The following is a 16,854-nucleotide window of genomic DNA, read 5'->3' as shown; positions in this document are numbered from 1 at the left end:
GCCTATACATGAATTTGCAGAGAATTTGAATTGTGAGTGTAATTGTGCACAGTAACATTTCCATGCAAGTAACATGATGTGGAACCTTTGCAATTGGCTTACATTGTAGGGTCATTTTGGTCAGTGGGGAGCCTCACCTGCCAGAACCAAATTCAGCAGTGAACTTCATACAATTTTACAACTGTTTAAAGTGAAGGCCAGCAATTGTGTACAATGTGCATCTGAATTTATAACACCTTCTCCTAGCCTTTAAGGCTCCCATCCCCCACTCAAACACAAATTCAAGACATAATTATATCTGGAATAATAAAATTTAATTGAGGCTAAGTACTTTTAATGTCCTTACTTTAATGTCCTCCTGTATAGTTTCTGGTTGTAGATGCCCATCTAAAGTTGATTTGGTTTATTTTGGAGAATAATGATGAGTGATTGAATGTTGCTGTGTTCATTCACATTGAACAGCAAAACCCTTAAATGTTGTTAAAGAAGCTGCAACTTGCCTCCTGCTCAGGAGTAAGGCACAAAACCAGAATCTGAGAATTGTTACAGCCCAGAAGGAGGCTGTTTGACACACCGTTTCTTTGTCAGCTCTCTGTATAGCAATTTACCTATTGCCACAACACTGCCTTCTCCCCAAAGCCCTGCACGTTCTTCCTTTGCAGATAACAATCCAATTCCTTCTTGAATGCTTCGATTGAACCTACCTCCACAATACATTCAGGCAGTGTGTTCCAGATCTTAAACATTTGCTGTGTGAAAAAGTTTTTCCTCATGTCCCTTTGCTTCTTTTGCTACTTGCCTTAAACCAATGCCTTCTTGTTCTTGATCCTTCCACCATTTGGAACAATTATTCCCTCTCTATTCTGCCCAGGCCCCTGATGATTTTTAACACCCCTCTCAAATCTGTTCTCAACCTTCTCTTTCCAAGGAAAACAGTCTCAACTTCTCCAATCTAACCACGTAACTGAAGTTCCTCAGTCCTGGGACCATTCTCGTGAATTATTTCTGCGTTCTCTCTAACATCTTCACATCTTTCCTAAAGTGGCGTCCAGGACTGCAACACTCCAGTTAAGGATGAACCAGTGTCCTAAATAAGTTTAACATTTAACTTGATTGCTTTTATACTCTATACCCCTCAGGTGCTGTATACTTTATGAACCGGTCTGTCAACCTGTCGTGCCACCTTCAATGATATATACACATGTATACCTAAGTCCCTTTGCTCCCACACCCCCTTTAGAATTGAATCCTTTATTTTAAATTGTCTGTCCACATTCTTCTATCACAGTGAATCACTTCACACTTCTTTGCATTAAATGTCATCTGCCACTTGTCTATGTCCTTTTGAAGTTATGCACTATCCTCCTCACAGTTCACAATGCTTCCAAGTTTCTTATCATCTGCAAATTTTGAAATTGCCTTGTACACCAAGGTCTAGGTCATTAATATATATCAGGAAGTACAAGGGTTCCAACAGTAACCGCAGGGGAACTCCACTACAAATCTTCCTCCAATTCGAAGAAGCATCCATTAACCACTGCTCTCTGTTTCTTGTCACTCAGCCAATTTTGTATCCACATTGCTACTGTCCCTTTTATTGCATGAGCTATAACTTTGCAGTCAAGTCTTTTGTGCGACACTGTATCAAATGCCTTATTAAGCCAGGTTCTTGGTTGTATTATCCACCTGACACCTGTCATAGACACATGTTTTTCTTCTTCGTGTTAATCTCTATCTCTTTTGTTATCCAGTGAGCTCTGGATTTGTTTGCTCTGCCTTTCCCCTTAGTGGGGAACCTCATTTTGCCCATATTATCTCTTCTGTAAAGGGAGCCCATTGTTTAAATATCGTTTTGCCTGCCAACCTTTGATTCCAGTTGATCTGGGCCAGATCCATTCTCGCCACATTCAAGTTGGCTTTCCCCCAGTTAATTATTCTTACTTTGGATTGTGTTTTGTCTTTTTCCATAACCAACCTAAACTTTATAGCACAATGATTACTGTCCCCTAAATGTTCCCCTACTGACACTTGATCCACTTGGCCCATCTCATTCACAAGAATCGAGTCTAGCAGTGCCTCCTTTCTTGTTGGACTGGAAACATATTGCTGAAGAAGATTTTCCTGAGCACGCTCAAGAAACTTTTGCCCCTCTCTGCCCTTTACACTACGACTATCCCAGTCTATATTCGGATAATGCACCTCTATGTAATTTCCTTGCAAATTTGTTCCCCTTCGTCTTTCCCCCTAGTTGGTGGCCCACAGACTACACCAAGCAATATAATCGCATCTTTTTTTGTTCCTTATCTCTAGGCAAACAGATTCTATCCTTTACTGCTCTGGGACAACCTCTCTCTCCAGCACTGCAAGGTCCCCTTAATCAATACTGCCATCCTTTCCCTATTTCCTATCATTCCCGAACACTTTGTATCCAGGAATATTTTGTACCCAGTCTTGCCCATCTTTGAGCCAGGTCTCCGTTGTAGCCACAATATCATATCGCCACATGACAGTCTGCACCTGTAACTCAACAATCTTGTTTACCACACACCTCATATTCACATACGTACCCAGTAGTCCTATTTATATTTTATCACTTCCTTCCTTACACTGAGCCCACCCAATACCTTACTGCTTCCTCTTAGCCCACTCATATCTAAAATGGAACCATTCCCTTCTCTAGCACTGTCTAGCATTCTAACTTTATGGACCGTAATCCTCTATTCTACTTCTATGTGCTATTGCCCAAACCCCTGCAAATTTAGTTTAAATCCTCCCCAAAGACACTAGTGAACCTCCCCATGAGGACATAAGTCCCAGTCTTGTTGAAGTGCAGCCCATCCCTCTTGAATAGATGCTTTCTGCTCCAGAACTGGTCTCAATGCCCCAAGAATCTGAAGTCATTCCTTCTGCACCATGCTCCAAGCCATACAATGACCCTCACTATCTTCGTATTTCTACTCTAACAAACACTTGGCACTGGAAGTAACCCAGAGAAAACTATCTTTGAAGTTCTACTTTTTAACTTCCTCCCTAGCTCCTGAAAATCTGACTGTAGAACCTTGATGCCTGCCCTCCTTATGTTGTTGGTACTTGGTACCAACATGTACCACAGCTTCTGGCTCACACCCCCCCCCCACCCCTGCTGCCGAATATTCTGCACCCTCTCTGTGATGTCCTTTACCCTGGCACCAGGGAGGCAAAGCACCATGCGGGACTCATGATGACTGTTATAGAAATGTCTGTCTGTCCTCCTGACTATGGAATCTCTTATAACCACATTTCTACACTTCGCTGTTCCCACATGTATAGTTCCTTGGCTATTGGTGCCATGGTCTGGACTGCAATCTTTCAGGGTATCATCAGTCCCAGCAGCCTCCAACGTTCTGTATCTGTTTGAGAATGACACACACCCTGAAGACCCCTGAACTTTCTGCCTCTTCCTATTCTTTCGGAAGCCCATCCACCTACTATCCTGACCTCTCACTGTCTGTGGGGTGACCACCTGCTGGAACGTATGATCCAGGAAGCTGTCATCCTCCCTGACGCACTGCAGTGACTCCAGCCCCTCAAGGTCAGCAATCCTGAGCTTGAGCTCAAGCAGCTGGAAACAGTTCTTCCACACGTGGTCACCCAAGACATGAAATGCCCTGAAGTTCCAATATGGCACAGGAAATATGCATTTCACTTTTATATCTCTTGGCTAGCTCTGCAATTTGTGCTCTGACCTAATAATAGTTATTTGCAAGGGGAAAAGGAGATTGTGTGCAATATAAGATTTAAGGGAGAAACTCCTCCATAAGTTTTTGTTGAGCTTATTGAACTTGGTAACTGTAGTAGATGGGGTGTTGTGCCTTATGATTTCTTCCTGTAAGAAAAACGTTATTCATTCTTGCATTGCTGCCTTGATTGCAAGGTAAACAGAAGTGTGTGTCAGTATGCAGAACATTGGTTAGAAGCAAAGTGGAATTTAGATGCTGCCATTGAGTGACCATTAATGCTACAAATGAGTAACTATCAATTCAAAATTGAATTGAAATTTATTGAAAGAACTCATGCTTTAAAATCACTATGTAGCAGATAACTGAAGTCTGACCACATACTGAAGCAAAAACAGAAAATGCTGGAAAAACTCAGCCGGTCTGACAGCATCTCGAGAGAGAGAAACAAAATTAACGTTTCCAGTACGTATGACCATTCTTCAGAGCTGAGGAAGGGTCATATGGTCTCAAAACATTAACTTTGTTTCTCTCTCCACAGATGCTGTCAGACCTGCTAAGTTTTTCCAGCATCGCAGTATTTTGCTTTTATGACCACGTACTGTTAATTTTATATCAATTAGGTTTTAATTGTATTCAGGTGGAGGATATTAAGTGGGTGGCTCACCTTTGTTCATATATAAATAGGAGTAGAGCTTGGCCTAAATAGCCAAGTGGTTATGGTACTGGATTTGTAACCCCAAGATCAAGAGTTCAAATCTCACAATGATAAACCATGCAATGATGTAATTTCATCTGAATAGGAACAGATGGAAACATGTTTGTAAAGGCTTGGCCTAAATGGCCAAGTGGTTATGGTACTGGGTTTGTAACCCCAAGATCATTAGTTCAAATCTCACTAATGGCAAACTATGAAACAATGTAACTTCATCTGAAAACAGATGGACTCACTTCTACGTTGGCCTAAATAGCCAAGTGGTTATGGTACTGGGTTTGTAACCCCAAGGTCAAGAGTTTAAATCTCACCATGGCAAACTATGAACCAATGTAATTTCATCTGAAACAGATGGAAACGGGTTTGTACTCGGAAGAGTTACTTCCAAGTTCTATCTGAGGGCCAATGCCAGCAACGATGAATACGGAAATTCAAGATTATCAAGAGTTCAAATCTCACAATGGCAAACTATGAAACAATGTAACTTCATCTGAAATAGATGGAAACAGGTTTGTACTCAAAAGAGTTTACACAAGATAGCCAGCCCATTCTGCGCTGCACATCTGCCAGCCACCATCCACTCCTGCCTCCCAGCTCGCACCAACCCTGCCTCTGGCTGCCACTCATAGGATCAAGAGTTCAAATCTCGCAATGGCAAACTATGAAACAATGTAACTTCATCTGAAACAGATGGAAACGGGTTTGTACTCGAAAGAGTTATAAATAGGAGTAGATTAAAAGGGTGGTTGTTGGTTGGAGGTTCACAGTATGTAATGTGTGACTTTGCAAATAGAAGCTTGTACGTGTATAACGACTAGGCTCCAAATCTATCCTTCGCCTGGCAATTTGAGTTTTAACACGTGCTCTGTTGTATGTCACAGTATAGTCTTGCAGATGTAATGATGACCTGCAGAGAGTGATTGCATCCTAACTTATTGCCTGCAAGACCAAGGGTGATAAGGGAACAATGTTTGCAACGGAACATGTTCTAGTTATTGTAGTCATTGCTGTCAACACATTCTGTCCCGTTAAATGACAGTTTTGAAAGTTTTTGGTTTCTGGACCCCATTTCTTTTTACTCTGGAAAAACAGCATCAATGCACTGGTATTTTAGATTGGTTGCTATTTTGGGGCAAAATATTTTCCAACAATGGTCTGAATGTTTTAAATTGTAGCTTTGGGGTGATTTGGATGTTCCGTGGCTCAAAGATGGAGATTAACATCTGATTGAAAAATGTATCATTCTTTGTTCACTTGCATCTTTAAGCTGCGTATTTAGAATTGGAAAGGATTTTTTAGTTTTATTCACTACTCATGAAGTGCAAGAAATATTTTGTCAAGGAAGGAAAATATCACAGACTAAAAGACTTGACTGTTGCTATCTCTATGCCTGTAAAAGAAATAATTTGCTAAATTGTTGTTCAGTGTGTACAATCAAATCAGATATATAGGTGCTCTGGAACAAATGAACTGTGTGTATGTAAAATAATATGGCTTTAGATTTGAATAGACATTTTAGCCTCCAGTGCATCTACAAGCCCAAGACCAAATTTACATGACTTGCTTAAGCTCATTCCATCCTGTGTACAACATATTGTGGATTTTTTGGGGGACTATTGGCGAATTCTATTGATGAGGAAACCACTGACAGACTTGTATTGTCATGTGTGTAACCAAGCAATCAAATTATGATCTTCAGACCACAAAATTTGGATCCCAACCTAAGATTGTTACAGGATTAGAACTTCATGAAAGCCATGTATGATAAAGGCAAGAGCATGTATATGTTTAAACTGACATAATTGGTAGGCTTACGGATATTAGACTTTGACACTTAATTGCTTTCAATGAATAACTATTCTGTTATAATATGTTTTCTAGTTCTCTCAGGCCAGACACACCACAGTCCTCTGAAGCGTTCAGTATCTCTTACCCCACCAATCAATGTGCCAAATCAGCCTCTAGGTCATGGATGGATGTCCCATGAAGACCTGCGAGCAAGGGGACAGTGTATCCCATCAGACCATGCTCCTCTCTCCCCACAGAGCAGTGTTGCTTCCTCGGGTAGCGGTGGGAGTGAGCATCTTGAAGATCAAGCAGTGACACGTAATACATTCCAAGAAGAGGGCAGTGGCATGAAAGGTGGGTAATTGTTGTTAGAATGGTGTTGACTAAAGAAGAATATATAATTCCAAACAGGTAGTGCAGAAATGGAGAGGGAGTGCTCCTGTTGTATTGTTAACATTGTTGATGTATTGTACTCACCGATACTATAGTGGATTTTTGTAGTAAGGTTATTTACTGTAATGTTAACTTAGTTTAAAAACTTCCTGAGGATTCCATAACTCTGGAATCTGCCACTAAAGTTCTTGTTAGCTGACAATATGGTTGTGTCTACAGTTCAATCAAAATTAGGAAAAATTTGGGAGGAAGCAATCAAGGGTGAATCAGTGAAAACTGGCGCAGCTAAGCCTCAAGTTTTCATTGTTGCTGATAGTGATAGATGTTTGGTTCTTCAGGATACAATATGTGGTATTGTGGGTTTTTATGCTTCTGTTCTGCTTTACTGGATCGGAGTAAAAGAGGAGGCTGCAGTAGTGGTCAAAAGATTCTATAGTGTTCAAATAGTAGTTATAGTCCAAATAATATATGGAACGGCGCAAAGAACCATTCTTTCAGATAACTGCTCAAAAATATACTGTTCTTAGTAGGCAACATGTGCAAAACACCTGGAGTGCTCTACCATAGGTAATCATTCCAGAAAAACAAGCGCCATTAGTAATAATATAGCAGTAAGTGCTTTTTGTCAAATAAGATCTCATGTTGAACTTTAAGGTAGAAAGAAAATCAAAACGAAATTGAAAATGGACTGGAAAAGGATCTGTATTGCAGAGAATTATTAAGCTCTGGAGACATGGGATAAATGAAACTTCCTTTACATGAAGTTGAAAAAGATTCTGTGTAACATAGTGTTGCATGTGTTAAAAATTTCCATTAAAAATTAATCTCAAACGTGTTTGTATTAACCTCCAGATGGATGTGAATGATGATCTGTCTTTGACTATGTATACTCCTGCAACTGTTGCTGATAAACACGAGAGCAATTTTAAATTCATCTTCCTGGTTATTAGTTGATGGCTGTCCTGCCCTTTCAGAAAGAATAAGATATGTTTAAATTTTATCTCTGGTGTGGATCTGGTGTTGATGGTAATTTTAACTGATGTTTGGCTACAAATAAAATGTTAGGATCTGTTGAATGCTGAATCTAAGCTTTGCATGCTTTATTGCATTTTGGTGTCTTTTAAGAGAGCAGCCATGACTTTAGGTGCCGACACAATTTTTTTTGTGGCCAAAGCAGAAGCTAAATTGAGACTTGAGATCGTGTGTTTTTATTTAGCTGACCAATCTGGTGCATATCTCAACTCGTGGCAGTGCCAAAATAACCATTCAGTGGTCAAATGACTTGCATTTAGTATCCAACTGCAGAGGCTGTTTGTGGCCTGTGACCTGTCAGCAAGTTGTTTGTCACTGCTTTCTTGCCTGACTCAGCAGGATATTGATGGCCCAGGACAAGTAAGTTCAGATGACTGTTATGTGATGATATATGCCCAGTTCAAGTAACAGCCCCAAAATATTTAATTGATGAAACAGCTGAATGCTTAAGAGATCACAAATCTCTCAGAATCAGCTGAGGGTAAAACAACTCAAACAACATAAGCTTTTGGTACAGACCAAACAATCTTAAAATGTTGGAAGATAGCATTGAAAGGACCTGACGAGAGAGAAATCAACACTTGAGGGGCAACTATGATTTTTCAAAACATTGGATAGAACATGTGCAAAAGTGCATGCTGTTGATCTGTGTCTACATTGAACCGTCATTCATTGCAGTAGTCTTCAGGAAGGTTTGGTTAATTACATTGTAATGCCAATTGCCAAAGTGCTTCAAAAAACAAGACCCTTGCCAGGTCTTGGAGAGTTGCACTCAGAACCGAATGTTACAGAGGGTTTCAGTTGGAAACAAGAAGGTAATTCAGGCCTGCTCAGAAAATAAATTGTATGTATAGTGACTTTAATTTTTCTCTCAAGAATACTTATAAATGCTAAAAACATCAGTACAATTTGAGAATTATGACACTGCAATCCCCCAGAAGGGAACAGTATGTGTTACAATTTGGAATGCCTATACTGAGGACTTTTGTTGCTTTCTTTATATGACAATTCTGATTTCTCATACCACCAACTAATGTACACATTCTGGTTGGTCACTGGATAATAAACTACTGGACCATTTCTTTCTCAACCAGTGAAAGTTATTCAGGGACACTTGCTGGCATATTGAAGGAAAGTTGGGATGAAGTTTGTGGGACTTTTCATCTGACAGTTATAGTTGAATGCAGATGGTCCAGATTTTACATTTGGAGATCTAAAGTTCATATTCAGATTGCTTGGATTGTAAAGTATGTTCTAAAGCCCAACTTCAGATGCTGATTCCTACATAATAGATAGTGATCAACTGAGAAAGTAAATAAATCAATAACTTAATTCTGTAACCAAATAGGTTACAACCTAGAGTGTAAGGCAGCAAAACAGACTGGTAAGATGTTAGTCTGAAGCGTGCATTCTGAAATGTTTTTGATGAAAAGAAATTCTTGCATTTAGATGGTGCTTCATCATGTATCTGAAAAATGCTTCACATGCAATGAATTACATTTTAGTGCATTAATTGTTCTATAGTGTCAGGAAGAGAGTAGAAAGTGGATATATAACCCACATGTCTATATTTGGGTACATTTTTGTAGTTGAAATAGTACTGGCATTTATCTGGCAGGATGCAAAAAATGGCTAATAAATCCTGGTGCGAAAGCTTGGTGCTTGTGTGTTATTTTATTAGTACCAATTCTGTGAGTACTTGGAATTGGCCAACTTTTGACTGTACTCCTGGAGGGGAGTGGACCTCTTCAGGATCAATACCCCAAGCATTGTATTTTTGGAACCAAGTCATCCCTGTGTGGTAGATATATTATTCTCACCCTAAGTTCAGGGTGTCTATAGTTCTCTAGGGCATTATTGATAATGTGTGCCTCTGTGAAACTCCCTGGGACAATTTTTTATGTTAAAGGTGCTATAAATGTGCAGTTGGCAGTGGGGAGTGACCACAACCAGTACTATCACCTCCCTCTGTCTTCCCTCTCAGCTTTCCAAGCATAGTTCAGTTACGGAATCTGTATGGGTAGATTTGTCACAGGGTATCAGGATTCTTTTCCCTTGGTTGCAGAAACCTGAAAATGAGTGACCTAACTGGAGGTAGTAAGTCCACCTGTTGTTTATTTTTGTAGTCTTATGGAATGAGTAAGAACTAAGTTTAGTATTGTGTTTACTTGTCAACATCTCCCTCTCATCTATACTGATAATACTCGGGTTTTGTCTGTCCAGACTGCTTTTATTGGTTAGTTTAAAGGGCGCGTGTTGGTAGGTTTATTTGGTGGGTGGCACATGGGACATGCAGAGGACTAGAGCGCATGACACACGTGGCTGCGAACAGTTGGGCTCAGCGGGGTGGAGTTGCTGGAGAACATATCCAGCAGAAGATAATGGAAAACTGACCACAAAGTTATCCTGGTTGAAGAGTGTTTCCATCAGGGATTGGATTGGCACAAGAAAAATGGTATGGGTGGGAGGGTGGATGAAGTAATGGAATTTTTAGTGTGGCAAAATAGCAGGAACAATTATTTGATACAACATATTATTTGAGTGTTATTCTTTGTGCTTAAAATTAGAATTCACCAGATTTGTATGAAAAAGTTTTCAAAAAGCTGTCAGGTGAATTAAAATACATTGATATTGATTCTATAGATGAAAAGGATAATAACAGCGTATACCTTCCAGAGTGCCAGAGAATGTAAGCAGCTTGGCTGCTTCCAGAATAATGAGCGGACACCTGTAGGATCTGCTGGTGTTGGTCACAGACCAGTTGGACATTTAAGGGAATAAAATCACTTAATTAATGAAGACTGCTGGCTGGCCTGGAGAGCCATGATGTTTATAAAACCTTGCGCTTGGAGGAATCCAGCAATGATGCGGATGCTTCTACCTCTCCTGGCCTGACTGTCTGCTTCAGTTCTGAACTTGATGTGTTGGTTGATCCTTCTGAAGAGGGCCTCTGTCACTACCTTTATACTATGATGTGTGGTTGATTGGGAGATACTGCACATGTTTCCAGTGAATCACTGGATGAGTCTAAAGCATAGAATTACAGGACAACTGTGACCATGAGAGCCACAGGCATTGAATACCTACCAGTGCAAATGGAGCTCACCACCTCTGTTATCATAGCATACAGAGTTGTCATGGTTTCAGTCCCCTCTGTGGCCTTCTGCTTCTTCCCCCATCACGAAGATGCCCCTGCAGGTGGCCAACAGTTTGCTGTTCTTTCTCCACGTTCACTTGCCTACCCTCTCTCCCTTCTCCAGTTCTCCTTTTTGCTGGAGGAGCCTCCACTAGAATGGACAATGTCTGTGCTATCAGCGTGCTGACTATATTACAAGGTCACCTTTCCAATGGGTGATGAGAAGCCAGGAAATCTCAAATCCATCTTAGAAATCTCTTCAAAGATGGCCCTGCCAAGAAGACCAATTGCTCAAGTGGGCCTGAATCAACCACGGACCTCTACCCTTCTCCTAGTCTACTTAGTCAGTGCAAAACTTCAAATCCTGTTGTCCGAGTTAAATAGGTCCCTTCAGCTGATGCACTATTGCACTGTATGATTCCAAGGACATGCAACTGCATAAACTTATACTCAAGGAAGGAGCAGTTATAATGTTGCTACCAAACTTGAATTCTAAACAAGGGCTTTGTCATGGAACAATTTGGTTATTAGGAAGCTCTTTTCTTTGATAGATGCTGAAATTATACAAGGCAAATTTCAAACAGTGTTTATTCCTTGAATAATATTGAGCCCATCATGGGAACATAGGAGCAGGAGTAGGACATTTAGCCCTTTCAAGCTTTCTCCACCATTCAATAAGATCATGGCTGATCTGGCTGTGGTCTCGGCTCCACTTTACAGTCTGCGCCCCCATAACCCACCCTAACAAAAATCTGTCAAACTCTGCCTTGAATAAATTCAAAGACCCAGCCTCCACTACTTTCTGGGGAAGAGAATTCCACACACCAATGACCCTTTGGGAGAAAAACTTTCTCCTCATCTCTATCTTAAAAAGGAAACCTCTTACTTTTAAACTGTTTTAGTCTCTCCCACAAGAGGAAACACCTTCCGGTTATGCATCCTATCAAGTCCCCTCGGGATCTTATGTTTTAATAAGATCACCCCTCATTCTTCTAAACCACAATGGCCTAACCTATCCAACTTTTCTTCATAAGACAACCCCTTCAGCTTACGAATGAAGTCCACTGTACTTTCTCTCAACTGCTTCTAAAGCAATTATATCTTCTTTTAAAATAAGGAGACCAAATCACAGTACTCCATATGTGGTCTTACCAAGGCCCTGTACATCTGTAATAAAAATACCCTACTTTTATATTCCATTCTCTTTCAATAAACCTCAACATTCCATTTGCCTTCCTAATCACTTGCTGTACCTGCATACCAACTTTGTGATTCATGTATCAGGACACCTAGATCTCTCTGCACCACTGAGTTCTGCAATCCTCCTCCATTTAAATAGCATACTGCTTTTCTATTCTTCTTACCAAAGGGACTAAGTTCATATTTAACCAGGTAAATCCATCTACCAAATTTTTGCCCACTCACTTATCCTGCCTGTATCCCTTTACAGTCTCTCTATCTCCTCTTGACAGCTTACTTTCCTACCTATCTAGGTGTGATCAGCAAATTTGGCTACCACTTCATCCAAGTCATTGGTATAGATTGTCAATAGTTGTGGCACTTCACTAGTTAAAGCTTGCCAATCTGAGAGATCCATTTATCCTTACTCTCTGCTTCTTGTTAGCCAACCAATCCTTCATCCATGCTAATATGTAACCCCCTACACCATGTGCTCTTGCATCCATCAGATGTAAACCTGCCTTTTCAATTCAAGAGAAAACTTCCCAATTATATTTTCACATTCCATGATTATAAATGAGTCACAAGGCCAGATTCTCGACAATTTGTACTTTTGTTCCTTGGTCTGTTTTTACATTCCTTGGTCTGTTTTTACACATGGACAGCTTTATGTAGCTTTTTTCCAAGTGAGAAGTTTTGATTCTATTAAAGTCTTTGTGAAAGAATAACTAAAAATTCTGTATTTAAAGAAGTACTGTTGCAATGACGATACTAATTTGACTGCAAATGTTTTGCAGATCTCCACTAGAATATAGTATTTAATTCTCATTCATATCCACAATATACATTCTGTAAACTCCACATTTATCTGTTACTTCTCACTATTTGCATACATACATATTCCATATTTTGATGACATTTTCCCCTTTAAACATAGTGCAAGTTAATAACATCCTCATTTTTCTATCAAATGGGTAATTATGAATGGTTTATGACATTGATTGTTATCTTAGATTATTGCTCAAATCGGGCATCTAATTATTTTGTTTATAACTCATTATTTTTCCAGGTGAACTCTGTAGCATTGTTCAGCAAGCTCACAACTTGTTAATTTTGTTTCTCAATTTTGGTGTACTACAGACTCAATAATTGATATAAAACAGAAAATGCTGGAATAACTCAGCATCTGTGGAGAGAGAAGCAGAGTTAACATTTTGAGTCCGTATGACCCTTCTTCATAGCTCTGAAGAAGGATCATACAGACTCAAAACATTAACTCTGTTTTCTCTCTGCATAGATGCTGCTAGACCTGCTGAGTTTTTCCAGCATTTTCTGTTTTTGTTTCAGATTTCCAGCATCTGCAGTATTTTGATTTTATCTATAATTGATATGATTGATAAAGGGAAATGATAAGAGAAACACGCCTCCCACCTCAAACGCAGGATTAAAATTATAATGTCTTACAGCATCCAAAGTATTAATTCAGATCCTAGCTCCAAAAGCACAAGACAGCAAATGATAGATGATCAAGGTGATGTGCCCAGTCAGCTAGTGAAGATCATAGTGCTCTGTAGCAATTATGTAATGAAGTGCTAATCCTACTGTATTAATATCAGGGATTCATTTTGATAAAGCTTGGAAATTACTGTTGTCACGTTAATGTTAGAGACCATTAACATTTAAAGAAGTCCGAACACCTAGCAATTTACCAACACCTCAAGATTTCTCAGTTTTAACCAAAAACAAACTTTATATCAAAAATAATTAAAGTTAGGTCTATTAACTTAACGTAATAGGTTACAACCATATATATTATGAACTCAGTTTTACTTTTTACTCCCAGTCTGCTCCCACAGTTTGTGTGCAGCTCTTTCCAAACCAACTATTCAAACTGACTGCTTTCTGCCACAAAGCCCTTTGAGGACATTGTAGATTTCTTCCTCTAGCTTCAAACTAAGCAAATATTCCGGCTTCTTCCCCCTCACAAAGTAGAAACTCAGCTCGAGCCCCTGCCCACCTTCCACATAGTGATAGATAAAGTTAATATTTAAATGCAGGTTTAACTAACATTCATTTGCTTTGGCTTTTTTCCATTCAGTGATTTGCAGCCTCCACAAGACCAAACCTGCAACTGTCTCTCTGTTCCCAAACTGAACTGCTTGCTCCTGTCAGCAAACACAGAAATTAAACAAAATAACTTTCTTTCCCACATCCCATCTCCATGAGATGTACCTTTGTTCTAGGATGCGCTCGAACAGAAATGTAAATGAATCATTTTACCTCACATGCTACTCTTGATTCTGTAACCCACATGAATAATTTATATTGCTAATGGAGTTTTACAACCATTTCTTCAAATGCCCTGGCTCCGTTACAAGATGGATCATTTGTTATTGAAGTTTTTCACTATCAGCTCTGACCTTACGAGATAAACACAGACTACGTTTTAAGTGTAATGAACCAAGGCTTTTTTGATTTTGCATTTACATCAAAGTTTTTACTAGTTTCTCAGCCAGATACCCCAATTTTCTATAGTTAAAACTTTAATTCCTAAAACTAAAAGTTATTTTCTAAAACCTATGAATTATGAACTAAATATTTGCAACACTGTTGAGGATATTAGGGGACAGAGGTATAATGTGTGTATATGGCATTTCTATTTTAAGAGCTTAGTTATTAAACCAGGTGATGGAGTATGAAACAGAATCAGATCTTTTCTATGTTAGTAGGTTCGTTCACAGGATGCGGCATCACAGATCTCTGCCTCCCAACTATTAACCCAGAGTTTCAGCTGACACTCTTTGTGTCCTCGGCCCTTAATCAAACAATGCCCATCATGTGCGTATCCTTAACAACATAATCAACAAGCCATTAACAGATTCCCCTTTTTCTTTAAAACAAAAACTTAATAACATACTTAATTACAAAGCAATCAAAGAGGAAAAAAAATGGTTTTCCATATGTCTTACAACTCCTCATCGTACAAAATGTCCCCCTTCTAAGACCTGCAACATTTTCTTGGAGTAAGCATTCCTCTTCATAAAACAGTGTGATACTTGGTGACTTGCATCGACTAATTTTATTTTAAGACATCTCTTTCCTCTCCGTTTTCTGTATACTAGCAAGATTAATCCTCAACCTTCTGTCAGTGACCCTTTTGCCAAATGAACATTATCCCAAAGAGGACAGCTATTCACATAGCACTCAATGGGCAAACTTTTTTAGAATGCCACTTGTATAGGATTTCTTTTTGAACGTTAGATAAGTACAATCGCATATCTAGTGTTTCAACTAGTGCCAGTATTTCTACAGCTAGGGCACTTTTCACCACCCTTTTTTATTTTCTAGACTTCCCAGACCAAGGGACAACACCTTCCATTTTTACCCACCAAGAATATGATAAACCCAGTTGTACTCAAATACTTATCCAAAAGATTGACATAGAAAGCATCACAAAAAAAGGACTAACTTCATTTCTTTCAGGTCACCCAAAGCTGGAAACTTGATTGCTGATTCCTCCAAACTTAATTTCTTTAATGTTTTATTTGCTCTAAGAACCTCCTCAACTGTAGCATGTTTCCTTATAGCACTAAATTCTATTACATCACAACTGGAATTGGGTCTTGTCTGAGTGCATAACTTAACTGTTCAATCAAGCTTCTTAACTGCTCTGTTTCCTCTTTGGATGCAAGATCATCTTTCTGAGAGGACCTGGCCTGATTATCAGGGTACGTTTAACACTTTAAGTACGATTGTTGATTCAAAGTTATTTGCAACCTGTACTGCTTAACCTCTAACCCTATATGTGTAAAGGCCCATGAAGCCTGATTTCCAATCTTAAATTCCCCTTTAATCTTGCCAAAAGCAAATTGCTCAAATTCTGTGGAACCTGCTCATTGGAAATCACTGACATGCATCATAAAGCTGCCTGCAAGTTTCTCTTTGTGCTATCAGTAGAACATTGCTGGGTCTGCTTCCAGCTGAATAGAACCTAGTTTCAACAAGACGGACCTAACCAAGGAATACCATAGCCTCAACACAACATTCAATCTCTAGACAAATTTGTTTAATTTCCATAGCTTCTCTTTTACATCACCCACTTCTTTAGATGGTTTCAAAAACACTTCTCTCTGAAATTTTTTACCCCACAGAAATTAGTTGCCTTATATATCTGTTGCCTTATATTCCCAAGAATGTGAGGTGAAGAGAGCTTTAAAAAAAATCTTCAAGATCACTTTCCTGCAGTGGGGGAGTCCACTGCAACATCTTGATCATGGCTTCTTTTCAAAACCCTGAGCTGCTAGTCTCACTTTAGCTTTATGTTGCCCCATCAGGAAGTACTTTATCTGTACGTGTTCACCCGTGTGACAAGGCTGGTTGTCCCCAATCTGGCACTTCACAGAGTATACATCAAATTCTTTCCAACTATCTAACTCTTTGTTTGGCATCTCTTATCAATTTATCATCATCTTTGTTTTTAGCTACTAAAAGTTCCTGATTGTAAGGGCTTTTACATCTAGTAATATTCCTAGCTTGTTCAATAGCCCTTTGTTCTGGTCAAAGTACAGCATCTACTTGTCCTCTTATGTTGTTCTAGACCACTGCTACATGACCTCTCCCTCTCACGATCAGCGTTTCTGTCACCAGTATATAATAGTTTCCTAGGACTAGAGTAACTCCCAGATCCACCATGGGAACTTGCACTGCGTTTTCTAGCTTTCCTCATTTTATCTCATTTTGCCAGTCCACAGATCTTACCTCTTGTCCATCATTTTGGACATTTAGCCAATGTTTGAATTTGTTCTCCTTACAATGGCTGCATTCCTCCATTCACTGGACCCTTCTGTTATGTGTGTTACCCAAGTACTGACATTCAGAAGTTCTCCTTTGGGAGA

At 39.4% G+C, this 16,854-nt stretch overlaps 1 protein-coding gene across 7 annotated transcripts in view; it reads left to right on the top strand.

Annotated features, from left to right (window-relative positions):
* samd4a (sterile alpha motif domain containing 4A) overlaps positions 1 to 16,854 on the top strand; it is a 237,543-nt gene that overhangs the window by 129,302 nt on the left and 91,387 nt on the right. For 5 of the 7 annotated variants that reach the window (XM_041214014.1, XM_041214016.1, XM_041214015.1 and 2 more), the window contains one exon: positions 6,313 to 6,573. The exons of the other annotated variants lie outside the window; for them this stretch is intronic. In XM_041214014.1, coding sequence (XP_041069948.1) covers positions 6,313 to 6,573 — 261 coding nt within the window. The remainder of the gene's footprint in view (positions 1 to 6,312; positions 6,574 to 16,854) is intronic. 7 annotated transcript variants of the gene reach the window in all.

This window comes from Carcharodon carcharias, chromosome 20 (genome assembly GCF_017639515.1).
Source record: "Carcharodon carcharias isolate sCarCar2 chromosome 20, sCarCar2.pri, whole genome shotgun sequence".
Lineage (NCBI taxonomy): Eukaryota > Metazoa > Chordata > Chondrichthyes > Lamniformes > Lamnidae > Carcharodon > Carcharodon carcharias.
This window is presented reverse-complemented; position numbering and strand designations above follow the sequence as displayed.